At 41.0% G+C, this 25,577-nt stretch overlaps 1 protein-coding gene across 1 annotated transcript; it reads right to left on the minus strand.

Moving 5' to 3' along the window:
• Positions 1-15,336: 15,336 nt before the first annotated feature.
• Positions 15,337-16,278, minus strand: foxb1a (forkhead box B1a; the record flags this gene model as incomplete). Its single annotated transcript, XM_080475650.1, has 1 exon — positions 15,337-16,278. The coding sequence occupies one exon, from the start codon at positions 16,276-16,278 to the stop codon at positions 15,337-15,339; it is 942 nt and encodes a 313-aa protein (XP_080331776.1).
• Positions 16,279-25,577: the final 9,299 nt, after the last annotated feature.

Consider the following 25,577-nt stretch of genomic DNA (forward strand, 5'->3'; position numbering starts at 1 on the left):
CTCCTCTGCATATCGGAGGTTTTCCCCTCTGTGGATTCAATTGTTATGGATGCTGTTTATGGTGCTGCTATGACAAGTGTGAAGGGCAAGCATGGTGAAAGATGTATCGCCCGCTTATCTGCTCAGCGTCTGAATATGTTATAGGATTGTAAATGACCCCGCATCATGACACAAGTCCCACAACAAGCAAAGCAGGAAGGGGTTTTTGTTTTTTTGTTTTTTTTTTCATTTCACCCTCTGTGATAACTTTTTGACACAAAGTCACTGCTGAGGATCCTAAATGTCTGTAAATTCATGTGTGTGTGTGTGTGTGTGTGTGTGTGTGTGTGTGTGTGTGTGTGTGTGTGTGTGTGTGTGTGTGTGTGTGTGTGTGTGTGTGTGTGTGTGTGTGTGTGTGTGTGTGCGCGGGTGTGTGTGCGCTTGTTATAAAACACTTCATATGTTGTTGTGTCAAAATTTCCACTCCCGATAGAAGTTTTTCTCAAGTTTGTCGAAAGTCGTCAAACGAAAACAGCTAGCTGTTAGTAAAGTAGCAGGAATGACTGACAAGAGGCAGACTAATGATAAGGTTTATAAGTTTTGATAGTTTTTCACGGCCTTCTGCAGGAGCTGAGACACATCACTGAGATGTGCTCTTGAGCAGCGCAGAGAACAATGTGCCTTTGAGACACTCCCGCTGCACTGAAGCAGCCTCGTCCTTCCGCCTCTTGCTGCATATGCTTTATAGCCGACAATAAACCATTTTAGTGCAAAATAAATTGGGATCGTATTGAAATGCTGGCGCTATATATGTCATCGAAGACATACAGTTATTTTTTAGCAAAGCTGGAGCGCGGTTTATCATCGTGTGAGTGCTGCGATGGGTCTGTTCCACATCATTGGTTTCTCTTGCTTAGTTAGATTGTGAAGGTCAGAGTTCTCAAGCCTTTTATGGCTGTTTAACTTCAAAGAATTATCACCTGGGAAGCACTTGGCTGATATATGCTGCACAGTCCCACCTCGGCGCAGTGTCATATATACTTCCTGCATTTTAGGCGGGGGGAGATCTAACGCCGCTGTTGGGGCCAAATCATTAGAAAGAGGGAGCAGGTAGAATGACCTGGCTTTACACCAAAACATTTAAGAAGATGCCTTTAGTTACAGAAATAAACAAAAGATTATTCTGGTCAATATTTCAAGTAATATTTTTACTACATTCAAAATGAAAGAAAAAAATTGCTGATATATGTCTATTCTACTCTATTCTACTCTATTCTACTCTATTCTATTCTATTCTATTCTATTCTATTCTATTCTATTCAAATCAAGTGAAGTTCAGGCGTTACCATATCTAAAATTCTTTAATGAAATCAGACTACAACCTGCTATTCAAATCATATTAAATTCTACCATCTGTATTTATAACTTATCTTCTTTAGTAACTTTGTCATTTCTGAACTGACTGAATATCAAAATCAACATTTTCTCATCCAAAACTTAGATTACCAATAACATTTTTCTGGTACAACTATTTGGCCCTGAGTGCTTTGTTGAGTTTTAAAACTTTGCAAACATCATTAGTGCCTCCAGTAAATGAAAATGGCATCAGCACACAGTACAATCAGAAGATTACCATAAAAAAGTTTTTTTTTTTCATGAAGTTTTACCAATGAAAGCTTGAGGGGAGCAGCCCCCCCCCCCCCCCCCCCCCCAACCCCCCATCCCCACCCCCACCCCCCCAAACACCAAGGTGACATTTTATTTCTAACTGTTAATTGATGTTCTGCTGATTAAAGCAGATTTTATGCTGAGGACCAGAGGGGGGCTCTATTTCTGTAAGCTATCCGTTTCCAGGCATGGATTGCAGCAGAATTACAAGGCCCAGTTCAAGCTCACATCTTTTTTTGTGTGTGTGTTGCATCAGAGATCCAGTTGCTTCTGGGAAAGCTGAAGATAAAAGTGCACTTGTAAAGGACAGGAGAGTATAATTGGCTTCTTGGATTGTGTGAACACAGATACTAACACTGTCATTCCTGCAAAAGATTGACAGTATTATCATCAGTTGTAAAGGCTCATATTTGTAATGTATATTACAAGCTTGTAGCAGAGTGTACTTACAGTTTAGATGCTATTGTATTGTGAAATTGATGATATTATATAACTTATAAATGACCCGTGTCATTAATCACAGCACAATATTTGTTAGAGCAAAGCAGACTAATAATTCAAATCCACAGCTTATTTATGGAAGTGTGCAATTGATAAAATGCCAGGAAGCACTAATCTTTTAAAGCACTTCTTACAAAAACCTCTTTGTCAGAATAATCAACACAATCTGCATAATTTACATTACTTACTTAGATGCATGTACAGCCCGAGTTTAAAGTAAAGAAGTTTGTTTTCTCATGTTTGTGCCTATTAGCCACAAATTAATTAACCTACCATCGCAAACCCGATTAAGCCACAAGCTATATTAATGCTTCGCCCATTTCCCCTGCATGCAGAGGAAGTAGCACAGAAGCAATATTATTTTCACAAACATAATCACATTTTGCTGCAGCAGTTGCATCCCAGGATTTCATAATGTATTCAGAAGCCAACAGAGAAATGTTTGGGTAAAGACTGAGCAGGGAGAGTGGATTTTAAGTTCAAAAGTGCTGGCGTGTTCTCTGCCACTAGGGGGAGAGGTGCTCCTCTCAGGTCTCTGCCCGTGGAGAGCAATAATACGCAGCTATAAAGCACTGATGGGGCAGCTCAGTGAATACTTATGAAGAGTCCTGAATTAGATTCACTCTCACAACCTTGGTCATCTTATTCAAAATGCCCTCACTCTGGTTTATAGCCCATGTATAACGACACATCCCGAGCACCAATCATATAATTACCGACGTCTCAAACTTGAGTATTCATTCAGCGTGAGTCCCTTCAGCCTTTCAGATTCCTCTATCCATCAATGATGTGAAAAACTTCAGCTCCTCCATTTAATATTGTTTGTTTTGTTGTTTGTCAACACAACGGAGGAGATGTGCTTTTCTAAAGCTCGGTGTTAAAGAGGCACCCCTAAGAAGAATACACACAGTGTTGCCATGGAGCCCATTGATGTGCAAATGTTTTCATTTAAATATTTTTAAGAGGATCAGCTCAGATTACGCCAAAGTTTGACAGAGATAATTCGATGGCTTGTGTAGCAGCTTTGTTTGTGGAGACCATCATTCAAGGCACGTCAGACCACCTTCACAAGCCATATAGCCTTTTTAATGAAGTTTACTTTGAGAAACAGGCCAAAGCTAGTACCTTTTCTTCATGCTGGACGAATTTAGGGAGCTCTCCTCAGATCGTGTTAATGATCACACCAGTAATTCCAGTTTAAAGCCCCTATTTTTGCATCTTTGCAATTGGTACAGTATCTATTACTTCATTTCCCCCTAAAACACATTTTATTGTACCATGCTCCAAAAACAATTGACAGCAAACTGGTATAGTAACATCTAGCGGATATATTTGCTCTTTTTCTTGCATTATAGATAAATGCACCATGGAGACCCCCCAGTATTTGGGACAAGGGAGAAGAGCTTAAATATTTATGCCTAAGCCTCTGGAGGCCCACTATTAGTAGTAAAATGTTTTACTTTCTGGGGCTGTCACTCTGCTCCGGCTCCCATTAACAACAGGGCTGACAGGGACCTCTGGGTCAAACACTTTGAGGCAACAAAAGGCCCTGATGAAATCACTCAGTGAGACCCAAATTACTTCTGTGTCATTGCTGAACAATATTTTCTCCCCAAAGCATTCCTCCTTCTGTTAACGCCACGACCCCGTCCTCTGCATATGGAAAGGATTGTTTGTCTATAACACTGGGGGATGGAGATGAGGAGAAGTTCATGGACAATGTTTCTGGTCGTGTTCGCCCACCCCCACCCCCACCCCCTCACGAGCAGCGAGGCTCTCCTCCCTCTGTTTTGTTGTGCTTTGTGGAAAAAGTTGATAAAAACAGGTTGTAAATGGAGATGGGCAGTTGGAAATGAACATGTTGGGGTGGAGCAGTGAAGCGGGAAATCCAAATATACAAGACCTCAAAGAAAAAAAGCAGAGAGGGAAGCCCCTGGGCTGCTGTGTGTGGCTCAACAAAATCCAAACAAGGGGAGCTGATTTCTGTTTAAACATTATTATAAAGTTTAAGACTAATGTACTAATGTATCTATGCAAACTCGGGCAGACACCTTTAGTGCGGCAAAACTCAGGTTGAAATTTGTGTTATCAGTGCTTTTGCAAGATTTAATAAAACACACAAAGAAATCCTTCAAGATGCATCAAAATAAACAGGAATCCTAAAAGAAACACTTACTTTCAGAAAGCTATAGAATAATGGTAAGAGCGGCACAATTGGATGAGCTCAAACAGTATCAGAAAGGCCTGGAAAGGAATGAGCAGGCAGGGAAGCTTCAAATCCCCTCTCAACCCTAAGTGGGTGGTCCTTTCACTGTGGGTAACCGTGCAGTCGCCAGGCATTCGCACGGAGGTTTTGAGGAGGACTGGCTCTCCAGACGCAACATTCACCATCCCGGGCCCATACATCCACAGAATTAGATTCATGCTACACTGACTTTATTTAAGCTAAGAGTCCTGGCAGTGGCCGCATTAAATGACAGCCAGTTCTCCGGCCTCTTTCTCTGGATTAAAGGATGATTCAGGAGAGGAAGGCAGAATGGCTGAAGAAAGAATTCATTCAAGGAGAAAGAAGTCCATAGTTTATCTGAAAAAAGTAACTGCGACTTGCAGAGGTTGCCAAATTCTATTGAAGGCTGCAGACATGTGTGAAGATTGACAGAGATATGCTGTGGCCCTTCTAACGCCACCAAAACACCCTCGCCCCTCCCTCAGGAGGAAACACGCACCGTCTTTTCCAACGGCATTTCAGTCTGACATGAATACATACCTGAGTGAAATCATGTCATAAATCAATCCCACTTCTGAGGTGTTTTTTACTATTGTTTTAACATGTTTACATTCAGTTTGGTATTTTTAATTTATTTCTTTTAAATTTTCTGGAAAGTTGCACTTAATATAATAAGGCTATCATTTCAAAGCATCTCGACTAACAATTGCATTTCAAACATTTTACTATTTCCATGTTTGATTTTCACATTTCATGTGAACTTTTCAAACTACAAATAGTAAATAAACATTAATGAAATGTCATATAAGAAAAATATATGATTTTGCGACGACAATAACAAAGACCAATGCAACAAACAAACAACCAACGTTGTGTTTGCATAGTAGCAGGAACACTTTCACTCTATCGAACAACCAATATTTGATTGCCACCCAGGCATGGGAATGAAAGGCAGCCGTGAAGCCTCCAAGCCAAGCACATAAGAACTGTTTAAGTTGGCCCCACAAGTCATACATTTCAATGATTTCAAAGAGAGCCCCAATTAAAAGCTACAAACATGTCTTTGGAATGCGAACTAACACAATTAAAAGTGCTCCATGAGTGTATTAGAGGAATAAGTTGTGAATTAGCACTTTGAATACACAAGGCTGTTTTCATTCCCGCAGCCTTTCACTCATTCAAAAAGGAGAGGGAAAGAGGCCTTTTTGAAGTCAGCCGGGTTCTCTTTCTCTTTTTTTTATTCTCTCTCTCTCTCTCTCTCTCTCTCTCTCTCTCTCTCTCTCTCTCTCTCTCTCTCTCTCTCTCTCTCTCTCTCTCTCTCTCTCTCTCTCTCTCTCTCTCTCTCTCTCTCTCTCTCTCCAGGCAAAAGAAGATTGAGTCAGCCTAATCTGCTCCTTGTACATTTGAATGTCTTCGGCAAAGAGCTCATCCTGGCTGCTTTATAAAGGCCCAGGTGCAGAGACAGTGGCCGTGCCTAACTTTGTCTCTGTGGGGGCTGTAAATCACAGAGAGAGGCTCGCCCTTTGAAGATACGAGCTTGCTTTCTCTGCTGATTTGTGGCCAGAAGGGCAAGCACTTCTCCAGCCTCGGCACAATACTCTCACCAACCGGGAGAGGATGTCAGAAGGAGGTAGACTCATAACTTGCTGATATGCTCAAGGGCTCTCAATCAAGCTGCACAACACACACACTCCATGCAGTAAGAAGGACGGCTTCTGACTATCAAAGGTCAAGTGGAGACGGACTCGGGTGACACCACGAGGATTTAGCCACAGTCAGAAAATCACGTGCAAACAAAAAAATGTTAACAGGTTTCGACAAGTGCTGTTGGCAACAAATAGAGCTTTTTGGACGTGTCAAACACTGCTCATAATGTTCCTTTACCTCCATTAAATAATGATACACGAGGCGAGGTCGTGAATCTCGCATGACCATTCCACTTTAGACTTACTTGAGATACTTAACAAGTGAATCGTAAATAAGATCTGTAATTTATTCTGTGCTGCAGGGCCTGTGTGTCCTGCCAATCATCCTGTACTGAGGCATTTCCCACAAGTTGTTCATCATGTAACTGGTGTGAATAAACAACCAGAGCGAGAGCAAACTGCAGAGTACAAGCCTCACCGCAACTTACATGGAAAACTTGTTCTCATGTTCTCATGTTCTTCATGTCAAGCTTTTTGACGTTTTCGACCAGACCTTAGCCAATAACACACACACACACACACACACACACACACACACACACACACACACACACACACACACATACACACACACAACACACACACACAGGTCTCTGCTTTTCATTTGTCTGCTACAGTGCCATCCAATGATGCCAAAGAAAAGAAATTAGCTGACCATTGCACGCTCCCTTTGACAACAAAGTCATTAAGGTGGCCAGCGCAGGGCTGAAGCAGAGCTCTGTGAAGCTCACTGTGACACGCAGGCTCGGATGCCTCTGTTTGTTATTCAGATCCTTATTTACACTTGTTGTCAGAGACAGGCTGGAAGCACAGCAGTGGCTTCCTCTATGGGCTCGATAACAATGAAGTGTGGGGAGCAGCCCGGCAAGGCATTTAGCCCAACCCTTTCCCCCGTCCTTTGGAAGAAGGAGAGTGAAAAGTTTACTGCCTGTGAATTGGAGAGACCCCCCCCCCCCTGTTCACAGTAATCTAAGTCTGACAGCTCAGAGATCATACAGGCAAGTGAAGGAGAACTGAAGTTTGAGATCATGTCTGGGAAATACAGACAGAGTCTGCAAGCAGTCCAACACCTTCAAGTTTTCAGCCGTTGCACAAAATGGAGTTGGTCCACTTCAGGAGTAACTATCTCAAAGTAACAGGCTCTTCTTGTCTGCTCTACTTAACAGTTCATTGAAGAGAAAGATGGAGGCAGCAAGTGATGCTCGTTTGTGGTTCTTAAAGTGCTGCCCTCGCTCTTTCACTGCATTTCATCATTCTGTGCTTTTGCTAATGAAGTTAATGAGCCCCCCCCCCCCCCCCCCCCCAAAAAAAAAGTCGAAAATGAGAAAGAACACCACTTTTGTTTTAAGCGCATCATCACAAAAACCGCCACACAATCTGGGGCTTCTTTTCACTCAACTCTACATGAAGATGATACGAACCATGTGGAAATAGGGAGCCTGCCATGTTAATGTTTTTAATATCTTATAGTCACTATAATTACAAGAAAAATATAAATACAAGAGATAAATAATTATGGCTAGAGGAGCACCAGAACCTTGAAAGCATGTTCACTGACATGACGTTACATCATTTGTACATTTCCCAAGTGTATAGATAACTCTCATCATCATTACAATTTCATTAATGAAGTGTGCGACGCACTGTATGATAAGAGTACACAGACAAAAAAAAAAAAAAAGTCACAGTTAAAAAGTGGCGTTATTCCAGCCTTGTGTGGATGTGTGCGCCCATTGTAACCTTTTTGTTTGGCGACTTCCTGAGAAGACAAGCGGTGTGTTTGGAGGTATCAGCAGCTGCGTGCTACATGCCTCTGATCCAGGCAGCTATTGACTTCCTGAGATTTGAATTAATTACTTGCTTCACAAGAGAAACTGGATTGCGGTGGAACCCCCTAAGAAGTCCACTCATTCTTAGGAAACTGCCCCATGGACTTGCAGATGGTTTCACTGAGATGTGCTTTCCCATAGAGAACAATTACACAGGGGATTGTGGTGCTGGCATAAACCTGGAGCACACAGTCTCCATTCTGAACATTTCAAAACAGCCATAGGGGAGGTTTGTGACTTAACATAAATTAGACCACCAGGGAATGGGGAGATCTGAAGTGGCGGAAGGGCAATATTGCAGATAAATGCACTGCGCTGAGAGCTTCTGCGCCACAGAAGAAGCTAAATTACACTGTGACACCTTGGAATCCGATCCTAACCACATTAAAGCTTTTTAATGTTTGAGAAATGTGACCACTGCTACCTTATCTGCAAATAGTGACGCTGTGCTGGTTTAGTCAAATCCTCCGCTGTGTGTTTTCAGTACGAGAAGGAAAACAATGATGAGAGCAATTAATGACATGAAGAGACAATTACAGTTTATACTTTTGGGGCTTGTGTGTTACTCTGAAAAGGATTAACTCAGTGCTGCATTTGTATTCTGCTTACTTTCAATTGGCTGGGGGCCTTGTGTTTGGTCTTGTTAGTGCCAGCAGCCCCTGTTACCCGGTGAAGAGTACACTTCAGCTGTGATGAAGTATCCAGGAACGCAGAGGTTACCAGTGGCTGCTAATTAACCTCACATTGTGTTCACTAACAAAGAAACAAAGGAACAAAGTGGTATTTCAATGTAGGAGATTATCACAATCACAATGAGCGTAGTGCAGGATCATGCACTTAATAGAGATTTTCACACCGAGCATGACAACATGAGATTAGATCAAAGACCGATGAAGTTACATTAACAAAACAATGCAGTCTTGTCATGCAACAAGAAGAAGAAGCCATCTGGACCGTCTCTGGGATCGTGAAAGCCTCCAAGTGCGCAGCATCTATTCTGGCCTCGCCGAAACGGTCGTCTTCCTCAACTTCTGCAAGATTGTATTTGAATGTGAGAGGTTTATTGCAGCTTTGTTCTGTCTAAGAGGAGGTAGCATCCTTCCTCAAACACGGAGACAAAGAGGAAACGGGCTGTGTGTTCTTCACTGCTTATTGTTGTCTCTGTTTCTGTCCCACTGGCTGAATGGCAATTACTGCCGACTTCCTATCCAGCGTGGAGCCCAGGCCCGCTGAGGGTGCCCTGACCCTGCAGTATCCAGAGGGGACAGAAGGGAGCTGTCAAAACGTACACCTCTCCCCTGATCCCGAGGGGAGTTCTCCTCCAGCTGCTGCCCCACGGGGCTCGCCGCGCACTCCTGCTAATCAGCTCCAGCTCATCTCTGGAAGGAACCGGTCCCAAGTGGATGCAGGCCCCTTTTTCTCACCTCTGCTACCTAAGCGCACCTTTGAAGTCCTGTGTAAGTGTTAGTTTATGGCTGGAGAGGGTAGATAAGATCCCAAAGAAAGGTGATGAATTAGCTTTTCGTCTCACATTTAAAAGGGGAAATAGGAGGCTGCTAGAATCCACAGAATCTGTTACAGTTCTCACACCTAACAGCTAAAGCACTTGAGAAGCAAAAACATTGCAGTGTCAAATCTGATAAGTACCCTCATTAAAGCAACTTGTTTGGATGGTTGTTTAGCTGGCTTCCCACACTAAAGCGCCCGGTCAACCTTTAACTGAAGAACTTCTTGGACTCTTACATTAATTTATACAATTAGCTGATAGGCTGTTAATCCAGCTGATGCGCCAGACAAGCAGGGAGGGTCTAAAAAAAGTCTAAAAATAGAACTATATATAGCACATCAAAACACTTTTTGAAAAAAAATCTGTAGTACATTTTCCTGCAGTCATCCATTTGACATCTACATCATTGTCCACAAATGTGAACAATGAATGACTAAAACGTCCAAATCAGATAAGCCCACTTATCTGACCCCATTTATACACTGTAATTAAAAAGCAGCAGACTGCAAGCGGGTCAAATGTGATGGCTGGGAGTTAATAATGACAGGTCTGGAGCCTGAAGTTTGATGAATTGTGCTCTGTTGGTTGACAGTCTGGCCTTGCCTCAACCCGCCCAACAACTTGCACAACCTCACGCAACTGCAGGTGATCCATCTGTGCACACGGAACAGCTGCATCTTCTGTGTGAAAGTGGAAAGTAGGATCTCGGGAATACTCAGTGCAGTTTCTACCTCGTGAACACAAATTCATTAATTGTGCAATTAGCTTTGTTTATGAGGTACAAAATTACTTATTTCCTTTCCAAGAGTGCCATCTCAAAGTCTCTGTGTTTTACTGACACGAGGTAAAAGGTTGACAAAGAGCAGCAGTGGGAAAGTAATGAAAATGTTGTACTCAGGTACGAATACTCTTACACTGTTTAAATTGTTTTCACTTTTAAGTAGATGTACTGTTGTTAAAATGCTCAAGTAAAGGTCAAATGTACTCCTCTGAAAAACTGCTGTATTTGGTTGTTTTTTCTATAAATGATTCAATTTAACTGTATATAATATATCCATTGAAAACCCATTTCTCAGACAAACAATAAAGTATAGAAAAATTACTCAGCGGTCGCAAATGTAAATATAAGGCAGGATTTTTTTCTGTCAAAAAATGTTTCTTATTGGCAACAAAAATTATGATTAAAGGGATTAAATATTGATTCAATTTTTCGGTGTACTCTGCAAAGTAGATTACAGTAGATTATTGTACGAATAAAAATTATGCATGAAACTACATACTTAAAAAAAGTCATTCTAAATAATACTTCATTATAGTAATGTTAGTATTTGTAATTTGGTACTTCAACACCTTAGAAAAAGGTTGCTGTTCGCAACCCAAGCAAAAAGTAAGAACAAAGTGTTTTTATCCTTTATAAATAGATAATTGTTAAAAATGAAAGCGGGAAGTCTTTCCTTTGCAAACCATCATGCCTGTCACAATACGCGTCCTTATCTTGAATAACAATTGTCATCCCATTACTGAACCTAATTTAAGACACCTCCTTCCATTAGGGTGCCTAAAGAATCCTCCATGTTCAGCTGAGGGCTTTACTGAAAACACAATTCTTCAAAATATAAATATATTCACCCTGCTTTTGTGGCGAGACGACGCGTGAGATGGAAAGCCTCTGAATTTATTGAGTTAAAAAAAGTTTCACAGTTTATAAAACAGAATCTATGGCCTGCTATAACTTCTGCGCAGCCACTGCCTGCTGCAGCTCGGTGAGAATTTCACCGCTGCCACCCGCTGATATAATTTGTTTCACAGTCACCACCCAGCAGCATGAATCAGATGTTGACACTCTAATTTCATGCACACATGGGTGTTTGGCTGAGCCAGCCTTGAATGTTGCTGCATTCCCCCCTTCCTGTCTCTCCCCTCCAGCTGCCCACTATACCTGCCCTTTGCCCTCTGACACAGCCATGTAATGTATTTAGCCTGGCGGTCACACAGATGATTTAACCACATACTGTTATAATGATGACATGCACTATGAGGACGGGCAAGGAAGTTGAAACCTGTGGAGTTTAATTCTCTCCCTGGATTTTGTAATTTATTTTTTTTTGTCTGCGCGAAAGTCTTGCGACGTTGGTGTTTCTAGGATTAAATGGCACGTTATTTGTATTTTTTCATACCTCGGAGTAGATTTCAGATAGATTGTAGGCTCACATGTTTCACAAAAGTAGAACAATTTATCTGTGTGCATCTGAAAGTGTCTGTTCTGCCTGTCAAGTCAGCCCAGTGTTGCACTGTTTGCCACCAAGTATAATCTGTTTACCATGGTCCACAGCTCCATCTAAAAATATTGGTTTTGCTTTGTTGTTTTTATAAAAAAAAAAAAAAAAAACCTACTGCTTGTACTTACAGGAAATAAAATATAGCCACTAGCCATGTCACAGGCTTGTCAAGGATTGACACATTTGCGGAGTATAATTATGCAAGTTTTGTCTATCGCCGGTTACTTGGCCTCTTGTTGAAGTCAGCGCTGACAGGAGGGGATGAGCTACTTTGTTTGTCTCCATCCTCATTCTGTCAGCAGCATAAACCACGTTCAACAACAGTGACCAGCAGAATAACGGTGAGCAGAAACACTAAAAGAATAAAAAAAAAGAAAGAAAGAAAAAGAAAACAATTCCCAATATCTTTCTCCCCTTCACACACACAACAAATCTGACAGCATCTCTCACGAGTGAGCATAAATCTGCAAGATAAACACATAAAAGATAAAGTTGTTTGTGTACAGTGTACAGCCAGGGCTTTCCGAGACACTTGCTTCCTCTTGACAAATATCCAAACAGTAAACACACAGTAAATAACAGCACCCTGTCCATATCAGTTCCCTACTTGAGGTTAAGTTGAGTTTATTGCAGAGGCCACTGCCTGCATGCATTAAGCAAATCATAAATTATACATGCTAATTACCTTGGGCCAGCACTTTAATGAATTATTTTAATTAAACTACAACATTGGGGTTTTGCATGTGGGTCTATATTTCATCCCCCTGCCTAAGATGACCTTCTTCTTTGTCTAAGCGGAACATAGTTGAAAGAACAAGGACAATGCAGTCTTGGGTTATACGTTGGAGTTCAACAACCTGATATATTTGTTTTATGGTAAAAATGGAAAATAACTTCATTTGATTGTATTTAAAAAAAAAAAAGTAATTAAAAAAAAATACTGACAAAAATTCTTGGCATATAAGAGATCTTTTATTTGAAAAACTGTAATCCAGACAATTTGTTACAAGTTCATGAGTGTCAGGGATGAAGCATGTATGGACTCCCACCTGTAACAACATTATAACACAAGTGGTTTCATGTGTTTTTAAAGATCAAATGCATTTGGTCATGTTTTATTTTGTTGTTGTTTTTTTCACAAGAGAAGCTAAATGTGTTTCTGAAAAAAAAGAAAATGTAGACCAGGCAAATATTGTAAATACCCACGTGGACTTTTTACCCTTTAAACAACCGTGTTCATTTTATGGCAGAAATGAGTACTTCTGGATTTGTTTTTTATTTTTTTAAATAGCTTTTAAATTCCATCATACTTTGTTTCTGTTTTGGGCAAAAAAAGAATAAAAACTTTCTGCAGATTTAAAATTCACCTGCTTATTTATGGTTTTTATTTCAAAGATGGATTTCCATGTCACATAAACCCTTAAACAGTGCAACACATATGTAGGACAGAGTACACTGAAATTAACGTGAATATAAAAACGTACTAATATAATAATTCTGCTGTAAATACTCTTTATATATCACCACCCATCGTTGTAGATTTGTGTGACACAGGTGTTAAAGGATTTAATTTCCATATCAGGCAATTCTCCCAACCAATCAGATTTTCAGATGTAATCTGGATTTTTTATTTTATTTTTTTTAAGTTTCAATACATGTAATCATCCACACTGAGAATTAATGTTACACACACAAATGCACAAAGTGTGTGGGGGAGAGAGAGAGAGAGAGAGAGAAAAGGAGAGAACTAACACTGTTGTACAAACAGTCCGTGGGGGGAGGGGTGGATTTAAATTCCAAAAGGGTCTCGCAGCTCGTTTCCTAGTTCCCCAGTCAGCAATGTGTTTGTGAAAAATCACTCTTTTTGTCTTGCTGAAAAAAGGCTAAATCTACATTGGTGGCCCAGTCTAAGTTTACCATTCTTTGCCTTTTCAATACAAGTGAATGAGGGAGAATGAAGTGGCCCGAGACCCTTTTATTTGATCTACTGGATTGCATAAAGTGACGGAATTCTAATGTATTTGTTTAATGCCCCGAAAAGGGCTGCTTCTTTCTATACAGATATATTTGGTTGTTTTTTTTTACAGTTTAAACTTTTAAAGTGTTTTGGTACGCATTTTCACATACATACACATTCTCTATTTTTAAACCTGTTGAATGACGTTCCCTCGAATTTAAGCGGGGAAAAAAAACACAATATACTTAATTCACAATTAAAGTAAAAAAAATTTTAAATAAATAACACGGTGCTTATTTTATTCGATGTTGGAATTATCTAGGAATTTGGACGCTGTGCGTAGCTGTTCTAAATGTTTATTGTTGGGCCTGTTTGATGAATGAGCCCGGTTGTCTGCGCTGTGGATGAAGCATCACAGCTCCCTGAATCCTAATGCTGCTCGATTCACTTCTCTCCCCACAGTCTGTCTGCCTCCCTACACCACAATGCTACATTATTATTATTATTATTATTATTATTATTATTATTATTATTATTATTATTATTATTATTATTAATAATATTATTATTACTATTAAATAAAGCGTTTACCCATTCAAAAATTGCTCCAATCTGCTACTGGAAAAAAATTCAAGTACCTATAATAATAATAATAATAATAATAATAATAATAATAATAATAATAATAATAATAATAATAATAATAATAATAAAAAGATGACATATTCAGAAACTTTTTGATTGTTTACGTCACTTTTAATGAGAAAATATTTCGATGACCATATTTTTTTTCCCAGTTCAATGCAGACTATTTGCACACTTCTCCAAAGCACGCATGCTTGCAAAATAATAAAACAAAACAACAATAACAACAACAACAACAGTAACAACAGTAACAACACTTTTTTTTCCCGAATGCATGCTTTACCTAAAAACAAAAAAAACAAAAAGTACAAATTTACAGCATCTGATACACATGGTCACCACAGCCTTTTAAATTAAATGCTTCACAGAACTTTTTTTTTTCTTCTGGAAAATAGATATCTAAAACATAAAACTAAAAAGTGCATTTTACAACATTTCAGTATCAGTTATTTGCAATATTCACATCTTGCATTTTGAGGACGTCTCACAATACTACTTTTCAGTTTTGAAAAGGTTTCCATTTGCTTTCTATTTTACAGTGACGGTATAAGAACAAATCTAAATCCTATTCCTATTTGGTATGCCCTTACCCATCATTCCAGTGTTCAAAGCAAACAAAAACAAGGAGCCATTGCCTCGCAATTTCATTGACATTACAGTGGTCACACAGAAACTGTGCAAAAGTTTTGCTTGTTGGATAAAACTGAAAAACCACCACAGGATTTGTAAGCACTTAAAAAAGGGAAACCGAGAGTGTATGGTGCCCAAAACAAACGCTCCCTCCATCAACACGTCTCAGAACAAAATGAAAAATAGAACTATCAAATAATTTATCTTTTCAAGAGCAAATAGTTCGCTGTGCGATTCTGTGCTGGACTTAACACAATTTTAAAGCGACACATTCAACACTTACACAAATAAATCGTTATGCAACTGCAACTCGCCTTTGATAGTTTTTCCGACGGCAGAAAATATAAACTTTGGGTTTGGTGAGGGAGGGGGCCCGCAGAGAGCCTGGGGAGGTGGGGTGGGGGGGTGTCAGTGCACAGCCACGGACTGTAGTGTGGACGGGCTCGTGAGAGTCTCGCTCGGGGTCGCGGGGCTGCTTTGGCTCGTCGCTGTCTGTGGGGACGTCGGGCTCAGAGACTGCGGAGAGTTTGATAGAAACGCGGGGATGTGGGGAGGGAGCGCCGAGAAGCCGGCCATGGAGGTCGGGGTGGGCTTGATGGGCACGGGAATGGCCGGTAGGGACTGTCCACCGTGGCACAGGGACTTGATGGGCACGCCATAGGCACTGTAGTCGCTGCTCGCCATGGAGATGGGGGCCGCCGTGTCGATCACGCTGGTGTTGTACATGTGGGGCCAGGCTGTCGTCAGCTGGTTGTGGAGCGGGTACCCGGCCGACATGGACTGCATGGTGGAGAACGCCAGGCTCCCCGGGACCTTGTACTCTCTGGCGATGATGTTCTCGATGGCGAAGGGATGCTTGAAGGTTGACGACTGAGACACTCCGAGGTTGTAGGTGGACATCTGGGGCAGGTGTGTGCCGGTGGCGGCCAGGGCGCTCAGCCGGAGTTTGGCTTGCTGCTGGAGGTAATGCGCAGCGTCCGACTGCTTACTGGGGGCCAGGTGGTCAGACACACCCAGCACTTTGAACCTTTTGCGGCGTCTCAGAAAACTTCCATTCTCAAACATGTCCCCGCAGTTGGGGTGCAGAGCCCAGAAGCTGCCCTTACCTGGCTGGTCTGGACGCCGGGGGATTTTGATGAAGCAGTCGTTAAAGGACAGGTTGTGCCGCAGAGAGTTCTGCCACCGCTGGGTGTTTTCCCTGTAGTACGGGAATCGATCCATGATGAACTTGTAGATTTCACTGAGGGGCAGCATCTTCTCGGGACAGCTCTGGATCGCCATGGCAGTGAGAGAGATGTAGGAGTAAGGTGGCTTCTGGTCGCTGTACGTGTTTCTCCCCGGACGAGGCATCCTCGATGTTTTCAGGAAAGCAAGTAAAAAAAAAAGAAAAGAATAAAAAAATATTCTCCTTTAAGTCCTCACCGAAAGCCTGCTTCTCTTCATGAAAACAACTGCTGAGGAAAGTTTGAGTGCGGACGAAGCTGGAGGTTGCACTGTGCGTAAAGCAGCCGCTTTGAGCGCCTCCGCGGTGTGCAGGCGAGCAACGGAGGAGCCGCTGCACATTTATGGAGTGACGGCCGCCGTAAGTCTCTCTTGCAAAGTAAGTCAGCTTGTCCCGCTAGCAGAGTTGAATAGACTTCATTTGGCGTCCTCGATAAGACTCGCTAAGCGTATGCCTTCATGGCCTTCCTCTAACCATCTGATAGTTTTATGTAGTGACATGAGCAGAAAAGACCCCTGTAGAGGCGCTCCATTAATGTGCCACCTCTTTGCTATCACATGACAATTGCCATGGGAGGAGGGGGCTGGGAGGAAGGCATAATCTGGTTTCATTTACACCTATTTACATGGACACCTTGGGCCAATGGAAATCATTTCCATCTGAAGACAGAAAAAGGGGCGAAAAGACTCGGGAACCGGAATTGAACTGCGATGGCACTCAGGGTGTGAAGGTATGCGCTAATACTTCTCCTGCGGACTTTATGGTCACACTTAACGAGCAGCTCAGACTAGATGTGATTTGGCGTATACGTTATATTGCAGTTTAAAGCGCTTATGCGATTTTTTAAAATTGTACTTATTTGTTCACCTATTTTTATACTATTTTAAAATGTATTTCTTTTGTGCGCATGGGTATGAAATAGATGTCCATGAAGTATTTTATCAACCTTTTGATCAACTAATGATTTTAATGCTGGTTTTAAAGAAGGGGCGGGGAAAAAAGCTGAGAAAACCTATTTTTAGGAGCTTTTAATCACACTCGTAACATTGTTTATGAAACGCAGACGCCATGCAAAATAATTTGCCATGAGCAAGTTTGTTGATGAGCCCACTATTAGTTTTTCCTCAAAGCTAATTTGGCCCAAAGCTGAGCAAAGGAAGCAGACAATATGAAAACATCAACACAATGCAAACAATGCTGTTCAAAGTGAAACTTCATGAGGCAATCAGGTCTATTGTGTTTATGTAAAGAAGATTCAAAAGTACTTCAGAAATGCAAATAAACCCTTGAGGATGGTGTGGCGAAAACTGTATAAAATATCCATAAGTCAATTATATGAATGTGAAAACCAAATGGGAAGCCTATTTTGAGCTATTGCTATTCAAGCTTTTGGCCAGGACCACCTTTCCGCTTGGAGGGTTTGCAATGCCAGGGACCACACACACGCACACGCAGATTTACTCATAATTTATGCTAATTTCCCCCCATAAACCCACAGTGCACCCCATCACCAGTCTGATGGATTACGAAAAGAATCGCATTGCGGGGGACTCAGAGCTGCTTTCGCCCAGAAACCATGGAGCAGGCTGCAGAGGAGCGTCCTGAATGTTTACCGAACTAAAAGCCACAGTCAGTGCAAATAAATGAGTACTCGTTTATTTTCTAACGGGAATGACGAGGACAAATTAAATAAAAGGGAGGGAAATATAACCCGTGTATTTATTATTTTTTTTTCATTTACATGTAATTACTAAATATGTGAAGTGGAACGAATTGAAAGATTGTGAAGTTTATATTTCTAGATTTTGAACCCATCAACTTACATTTGCCGTATTTCTTCCCCGCAGAGTGGCTTTTAACAGCTGTCATTTCACATTAACGTTGAGCTGAAAAGGTTTCGTCCAAAAGGAAATGGCCCTGTCGACCTACCTTAAACACCGCGGATAATGACAACACACTGCCAAGTACCAAACATCTTCTGACGCGCAACCTTTTCACACAGTCACAGATCGGGACGAAAAGTTGAATTATCCGATCTCACACGGATTAATATGTCCGTGCTCAAGGCGGGCAGATCGGTCCGCAGGTAACAGTTATTTTTAATTCTTGCAAATGAGTTTAATTAGGAAATTATACAATGGTGAAATCGCACAGCAAAAAAAAACTGAGGCGTGCCGCAAATCTGGTGGATTTCACGCCTTTCTCTTTTACGCGTGATTTTCCATTTTCCATTTGAAATGAATAATCCGTTTTATTTATTTGCACCAAAAACCGGTGCAAATTTGCGCCCTGCAAGTTAACCTGCTGCAGTCGGCATTAACCAACCGATCCACAAATGCAGTGTTGAGTTTTATTCTTCCTTTTTGACTCCCCTCACTCGCAGGCGCAGTGGCTTTTTGAGCTTCAGGGTTATGGGATATTGGTAGGCCTTTTGTCCCTCGTCGAATGCACACACTGAAAATACCACCATGACTCTGTATCTGAATGGCTGTTTTTTTTTTTTGTTTTTTTTTTACCCGCTCCCAAACTTCTGAGTTCAAGCAGCAGTAGATCAAGTCTGCACTATGTTTGGTCATTTGTAGAAAACCGAACAAAGGTTGGGATAAGCCAAATTGCATTGCACTTGTGAACCGTGCCTCAGCCTGAAGTATCCTTTATAGCATGAGGGGGGGGGGGGGGACCAAGAACAATTTTGTGTGAGCTTTAAAAAAAAAAAAAAAGAGAGGAGCGAAAACAAAGGCCACTTTCTGAAACATCTTAAAGTAGAGTAGTGAGGCGTGACATTCCCAGGGTGACGAGACACAAAAGCTGAGGTCATGCGGATGAAAAAGAGAATCAAACAGCCACTTTCACACGTCTGCCCTCCTCTGCTGCGCCCCCAGAACACAATAGGAAACAAATGTTGTTAAAAGAGGATCGATGCCATTCATCCTAAAGCAGCGAATGATAGCCAAACAATATTGTCACACTGAATCGAGTTGAGATATGCTGCCACCCAGACCTACGGAGGAGTTGCCATTCAGGAAACGATGAGGAGAAATTTAAACTCAGTGTGCAAGGGAATGGAAAACACTTATTCAGGGGATGAGGTTTTAAAAGCATAACTGCTTAAGTCAATTAAAATTAATTTCTTCAATGAGTCTAGATTGTACGTGGATGCAAAAATACGGATTACATTTTTTTTATTGCTTTTAAAGATACTTTCAACGCTCTCTCTCTCTCTCTCTCTCTCTCTCTCTCTCTCTCTCTCTCTCTCTCTCTCTCTCTCTCTCTCTCTCTCTCTCTCTCTCTCTCTCTCTCTCTCTCTCCCTCCATGTATTTCCAGGTGGTGCTTTACTCCCTGGTTGCAGACTGCGTGCACGAAGCTCCATGGCAGACTCCAGGCAATGTAGATTTAGGCCAATAACCAACCAATAAATAAACAAATCGTCGCTAGAGGTGCACAAATTTGCCTTTTAAGACAAACATTTGTAATCCCAATGAATGCGTGTAAATTGCCCGCAATTTTCCACGTGAGCTGTTTCAATTTCCTCCCAGCAGATGATCATGAGCAGGCCTGTAGACTTAAGGGGATTTGCCGCGTGCTGGCCGGTGCGTTAAAAGAAAGAGAAGAAGAAGAAGAAAAAAAAAAAAAGACAGGTACAGTGCGCTATAGCTCCCGACTCGTCCAATTGGCCTGCGCCTCTAATTAAATCCGCGGTGTTTTCAGCCCCCAGAGATGCTTTACGGAGCAATTAAGGACGCGCTGATGATCAGGTATGAATATTCAGCAGAATGACAATTAATTAGCAGACGGGAGAGCTCTCACAAGAACCCGCTCCACGGCAGATTCAGCCTATATGACGGGACACCCACACTACTTAAAGGCCACCTTCACACACTGCCCCCTTGAGTATGCATTCCCGCAAAAAGGGAATCGAAAAACGCGTGATCACAACCAAAAATAATACCTGTCACATCCCATACGGTGGGAAATATAATTCTCCGTTATTCCATCAAACGCCGGGATTATTATCAGAGCCCCTGACGGCAGGCCGGTCCATTAGCTGTTTCTTGGGCAACATCAGAGGGAGTACCTGAAAGAAGACCTCAGGGCATTCACAACATATGCTCGGATTATGCTTAATGGTCTAATTACATAAATTAGGCATTCATTATACGGCACATCATCTGTAACAGATATCTCAATTGTACAGAGGCGGGAACATCTAATTCAATTTGTTTGGTAGTTTCGTCCAATTAAACACAGACAGACGTGCAAAAAAAAAAAAAAAAAAAGATAAAATATTGATCCAGAGGCCTGATGTGTTTAACTGCGTGTTTTTGTCCCCTTTAAAATAATAAGACGGGAATTTATTCTTTTTTTTTTTTTTCAGATTTATTTCCTGGCAGTTTTATTTAGAAGAGGCAGCAGTTTCACTCAACGACCATCAGATGGGGATAGTGTAATTGATAAGAGAACTTAAACAGAATAAACTGTATGAAAACAGTCACCTCTTTAATTCTATCAGTCCTTCTATCATCCATTGGTCTAATACATGCAAATTAGTTGCACCAAAGTCTTTTTTTTAATCCCTGGTGTCTGTCTCTTATTTGATCTCATAATTTATCTTTCATGTGATTGTTGGATTATCAACCACTTTTAATGTCTATCATCTATTTTAAATTCACATAATAAGCATAAATGGGGGCAAATAATTAGTTTGCACTTCTGCAGAGTGCAGCTTCTGCCTCATATGAATAGATCTCTCAATAAAATAAAATGTAGTATGTTACACAGTTTGGATCCTTTTGATTTTGTATCAGTCAAGTTATTGTATTTATTTTTCCAACACAGTGAAATGTACATAATTCCCAACTCTGTCTGTCTGTCTGGACACAACAGCATGAATTCTCGTTCAAATTACTACTTTTAAATTATGTCTTCTGTTTGGTGACCTTCTGTTTCTCTCCTTCCAGAAATGCTCACTGTTAATTTCAAGGTTGTATGATGCAATATTGGACACTATAAATACATATTTGTCCATCCATCTTTGGTATCACTATGAAATTGACTTTAGGCATAAGGGTGTGTGCTTAATAAGCCTCCGTCTGTGTGTGTGTGTGTGTGTGTGTGTGTGTGTGTGTGTGTGTGTGTGTGTGTGTGTGTGTGTGTGTGTGTGTGTGTGTGTGTGTGTGTGTGTGTGTGTGTGTGTGTGTGTGTTAGCACAGGCAGAGTGTCCCAGTCCATTGACTCCATATGGTGGTAAACAGCAGGACTGATGAGTGTACTACCTGAGGTCCGTGTTTGTGCTGTGGAGGATAACCAAAACAGAGGCCCCTGACCCCCTGCATAATTCATTACAGACAAGACAGTACCGATCCTGATCTCATTTCATTATTTCAGCTTTTGGTGACAGATGACTCCGTAACAACAAATCATCCCATTATAGTACATACGATACTTAGCCAGCTGACAGTTATGGAAAAAAAAAAGGAAGGTGCAAAGAGGAAGAAAGAGAAGAGTGTGAGACAAAAAATGTAAATCGGTGAAACATGAGAGGAACAAAGCTGAATAACAATATGATCAAGTACATATCTATATTGAAAAGAAAATGCTGAATCCTTCCTATGCTATTTTCCTATGTACAATAATCAAGGACTCACTGTATATATTGTTGAAAATGAAAGGGTAATGTAATATTAAACAATATCAGATCATGATATATTAACAACAAACTCAACAGAAGAGCGAACTTTCATCATGAAGAGGAAGATAAAAGGGCTTTTATGCAAAAAAAAAAGGTATGAATTAACATAGGTCAATCACACACAAAGAGTTATCCTTCACAGAGGATAAAAATGAGGTGGGAGGCTTTGAGATGGATAACCATGCATTCATGCACAATGAGGAAGAGATCATAGGATGAAGTAATATTAATGAAGGTGCACCAAGTTTAAAGGGGAGGAGACGGGAGCCGTAAAAACTTAAGATGATTCTCCGCTGAACAGTGTTGTGCCATTTAACACTGACGTAGCCCCCCCCCACCCTCCGGATGACGGCTGACTTATTAACTCAAGAGCTGGAAATGGATCAATATACAAGGTCACATTAAGTGAAATTACAACCCCCCCAGAGGTCAAAGTTGTAAGTTTAACCTCTCACCTTTAACCTTCCCGTCGGTGTTTACTCTTCTATTACCATTTTATTGAGGGGGGACACGGTGAGAGCGTGCTTGTGTTGACTGCTTGCTTTAATTAAACCGCACCGCAAAGTTTGTGAATAACGAAAAGTAAAAAGATGCAACTAAAATTAACGCTTTGAACTGGGGTATCAATTCTGAGAAAGTTGACGCATCCCGTGCAACGCCACCAACACAGCTGTCCTCTGGGGGTTCAGCGCGCGAGACGTTTAACTGAGGCAAATCCCTTTTTATTGTGAGCCTGTGTGGTTGCAAGGCACGGTCCTTTGTGCGGCTCCTGTTCATCCAGACCTTGGCAGTGATCAGAACACACTTAACCAACTGGGACCAAATGAGGGGCATTTTGTTCTGTCTTTCATCTTATACATCAGGGAAATGCCTGGTCTCCACGGACGCTTAATGCAGCCAAAGACCAGCGCAGCACAATACACAATAACAATACGGAAAGTGTTTACAACACAAGTAAACACAAACACATGGCTGACGCTGAGGACATGCCACGGGGAAGGTAAAGGAGTGAAATAGAACAGCATATGACAGAGATTTTATTTTAAAAGTTTGCCAACACAATTAAGTTGTTGGTGAAAAAAATACAGATGAAAATAAACGAAATAAGAGCACCTGGAATGTTCTTTACTCATTCAAACTCGTGCCGACTTGGATAAAATTGTCTTTTCTTTGTTTTAATAGAATGTTTTTTTTGTGTGTTTTTTTTAATCTCTTTTTAGTTCAGGGGCCACACACTTTAATCTTGAGTGGGCAGATCAAGTAAAATGAGTCCTAATGTTTATCTCAACTATTTCATACCAACACCTTGTATTGTTCAAAAGTCATGTGCCAGACATGTGGATTGTACTTGTTTTCTTTGAAATTAGTTGCAATTGAAATACAATACTTTGTGTATCACTTGAATAATCCGTTGAACGATCTCAAATCTGTCACAGGGCTTCTCTTCAGATTAATATGAGGGAAAATCAAAACATTATGGCTTTAGAACTAATGTTACTCCACTGGCACAGATGTAGCTCTCACGTCTGAATCACTAGCCTTGAGGTTGCGTGAGGTCGGCAAATCCTCCTTAAAGTGTGAATACAATGAAAAAAAAAAATTATATAAAAAAAAAAAAAGATAAAAGTGAACGTCTTCTCTGTGAATGTAACACTTTACAAGGTCTTCTTGCAGACCCTATTGGACTCAATGGCAGTCTGGTGTTTTGTCCGCTGGTCTTAGCAGCCTTGTTTTAATGCCTGTGACTGTGTTTGCATTTTACGAGGTAGGACTTTGCTCATGAGTGACTAACACAATGACCAATCACCAAGAGGCACTTCTATTCATATGTTTTAATTGGTCTATGATATACGTTGCTGGAAGACACACATTTGCATTGCTAAGCATAAACAAGCATCCCAGTAAATCAGGTGAAGCTTTAAAGAGCAGCACAAACGAGAATTGCTGGATGGTACGCCTTGAACTGCTCTTTATTGTTGACCAGCTCAATGTGCCTCCTGCTGAAAGGTAATATGCATGACACATTTCCAGGCACTAATTCATTTGTTTAGTAATAGGGGAGCTAACCTGTGCTGAAAACATGGGTGCAGCGAGGAAAACATAAAGGTCCTGTTAATCCACAGCTAATCAAAGGGGCACGGGAAGCAACCCTGCAAAAGGATTTTGTCACGTTAATTAAAGCGAGACAAGAATATCTGTGCGTCTGTACAAGCTTGCTCACAGGGAGGGCACAGTACAGACTCTGCATCATTATTCCAGCACCGTCAAAGTGAGGATGCAGCCACCGAACCGGTGGCCAAGGACCTTGCGAGGCACAGCCAGTATGCAGACAAAAATATGTATTTATGTGTCTGAAAGTCTGTTGATTAAGTGTTCCTGAAGTGCCACTGTAGCTGATATTTGAGATGATTTATGTGTGAAGGATAGTCGTGATAGAACTGATGAACTGTGATGTTGATTACTAAACCCTGAAGGGTCTACACTTGAAAATAATGTTGTTGACTCTGACCTGCTCGGGAGAAAGTGCTTCAGCTGTGACAAGGCATTTGAATTATAAATGGGAAAATACACACAGATTCGCCTGCACACAAAAGAATGCAATTACATTTCTATCAAGCAAATGTAATCTGGAGTTGAGGTTTGGTGCTATTATAATGCACTAATGGAAAAGCGCAGGAAGAATCCAATGAAATGTCAAGTACTGCTGCATATCAGGAAAAATCTGTATTGGTCACAGCTACTGTAGGCACAGACAGAGTGTTAACAGGCTTATCAGCTGAGGAGATGTTCAGTTCCCCTGCCTAAACCAAAGCTATTACAATCCCAAATAATTAACTTTCAGCCGGGCAGCCAGTTGTCGTGACAACTAGGATCAGAAGACGTACATGTGGATTAATTTTGATCAAAACATCTCCTTTCTTGCAGTGAAAAGGAAAACGTGTTTGGGAAGTTGGCCTCAAGTGTTTTCAGAAACAGACCGAGAACAAGTATTATTCCAGGTTAATCCTATTGTCGTGTAGACAACTGCTTGATGGCTTAATGAATAAAAGCATGGTGAATAAAAAAACTTGACAAGTTATGTCTGCAATCACTTTAAAAAAATTTTTTTATTATTATTGACATTTTGTTACGCTGAAATTTTAATTTAAAGTTGTAAGTTGAGTTGCAGTATTTACGTAGGCTCCCCAAAACTGAAAGTTAACAGCCATGGCTGAGAGGAAGACTCAGTTAAGATATATTTATTATTTCCTTTGGTTCAAGAGAAGAGGTGAAATTCAGCGCCAGCACCGAGCCAAGTCAAAACACCTCCACAACACTGTTATTCAATCATTACTCTATTTATGTGTGCATCTCACTGACGGACTTCAACAGGCCTTAAACCAACTCAGGTAATATGGCCCAATAAATCCGGACCAATAAAAAGCATTTAATCGCGAGTGTCAACATGATTAATTGTGCACTAAAATCCATGTGAGCCCTCGCCAGTCATGAGGGCAGTGAAAAAGGCATTTTGCATTTCAGCATAACTGGCACCAGGACAAGCCGTTATGTGTGTCTATCCATGGAATGGTATGAATATCAAATTAATAATTAGTCATGTAATTTCTCCTCAGGAATTACTATGCCTCAAACTGGTTGGTGAATTTAATTATTAGCAGGCTTTTTGTTTCCACGTCCCTCTCATTACTGTCAGGATTGATGTAACGTAAACTTCATTAAAAATTAAAGCAAGAGTC

The sequence above is a fragment of the Lipophrys pholis genome, assembly GCF_963383615.2.
Source record: "Lipophrys pholis genome assembly, chromosome: 11".
In the NCBI taxonomy this organism is placed as follows: Eukaryota; Metazoa; Chordata; class Actinopteri; order Blenniiformes; family Blenniidae; genus Lipophrys; species Lipophrys pholis.